Source organism: Ceratina calcarata, unplaced genomic scaffold (assembly GCF_001652005.2).
Source record: "Ceratina calcarata isolate Rehan_Ccalc_2016 unplaced genomic scaffold, ASM165200v1 scaffold494.2, whole genome shotgun sequence".
Classification (NCBI taxonomy): Eukaryota; Metazoa; Arthropoda; class Insecta; order Hymenoptera; family Apidae; genus Ceratina; species Ceratina calcarata.
Window position 1 is genome coordinate 1 of NW_017173765.1, and position 872 is coordinate 872.

The following is an 872-nucleotide window of genomic DNA, read 5'->3' on the forward strand; positions in this document are numbered from 1 at the left end:
AAATAGTTTTATAGCTATCAAAGTAAAAGAAGAAAGGGAGTTCTATTGCTTTATTACATAATGAGTTTCAGAAGCCACTGAGTGAGATTTAAAGGTTGATTGGGTAAATTTTAACTTTTAATCGATTTACCATTAGACAACATTTCGTCGTCGGTGGTTTGTCCTTTTTTCGCATATATTATGCCGAATTTGAAGTTCACTGAGCCTTCCTGTTCCTCCAGTAACAGCAAATCCTATAACGTGAAACATTTACAAAACAGTTACCATTTTTCCAAATTAAGAGATTTGTCGATGTTCACTGTTACAAAAACTGAGTAAAATATAAAAGACTTGAATTGATAATACGGTGAGAATAACATAATTAATATTATCCACACATATACATTATTAGAGGTGGACAAAAGGTGGGCACCCACCTTTTGAATTTCTGGAGAGAATACTTCACGGGGCGCCTTGTCGAGTTTGTCAAGTCCAAAGAAATTGCTGAAATTTTAATCGTCAGTCATTGACCATTTACACGCACTTATCTTTTTTTTGAGACAACAGGAGGGTATTTACCTCAGAATATGTCTGATTGTCATCGTTTTGTTCGCGGAGTATGGCAGCGATATCTTCTGTGCACCCTAAATTTTTTTGTCATTTTATTGCTCTGATTCAAATTGTTGTCATTCATCTTTAAAATACAGTTTTTAAAAGCTGCAGTAGAACCTCTGTTATATGAACACCTATTATTTGACTATTTTTCAATTTATTTTTAATATATAAAATTAATTAATAACTTTTAAATTTCTCAGTTATTTTAGAAACGATTACAGAGTTAATGGACATTTTCTATAACATAAGTTTTATAATATTTTCAATTCATCTTCTTT

At 31.3% G+C, this 872-nt stretch overlaps 1 protein-coding gene across 1 annotated transcript in view; it reads right to left on the reverse strand.

The window, feature by feature from the left end:
* Window positions 1–39: 39 nt before the first annotated feature.
* LOC113464724 (GTPase-activating Rap/Ran-GAP domain-like protein 3) overlaps window positions 40–872 on the reverse strand; it is a 1,277-nt gene continuing 444 nt past the window's right edge. The window contains exons 2-4 of the mRNA XM_026816204.1: window positions 559–623; window positions 417–483; window positions 40–233 (exon numbers count right to left, since the gene is read on the reverse strand). Of these exons, the coding sequence (XP_026672005.1) occupies window positions 111–233; window positions 417–483; window positions 559–581 (213 nt within the window). The 5' untranslated portion in view covers window positions 582–623 and the 3' untranslated portion in view covers window positions 40–110. The remainder of the gene's footprint in view (window positions 234–416; window positions 484–558; window positions 624–872) is intronic.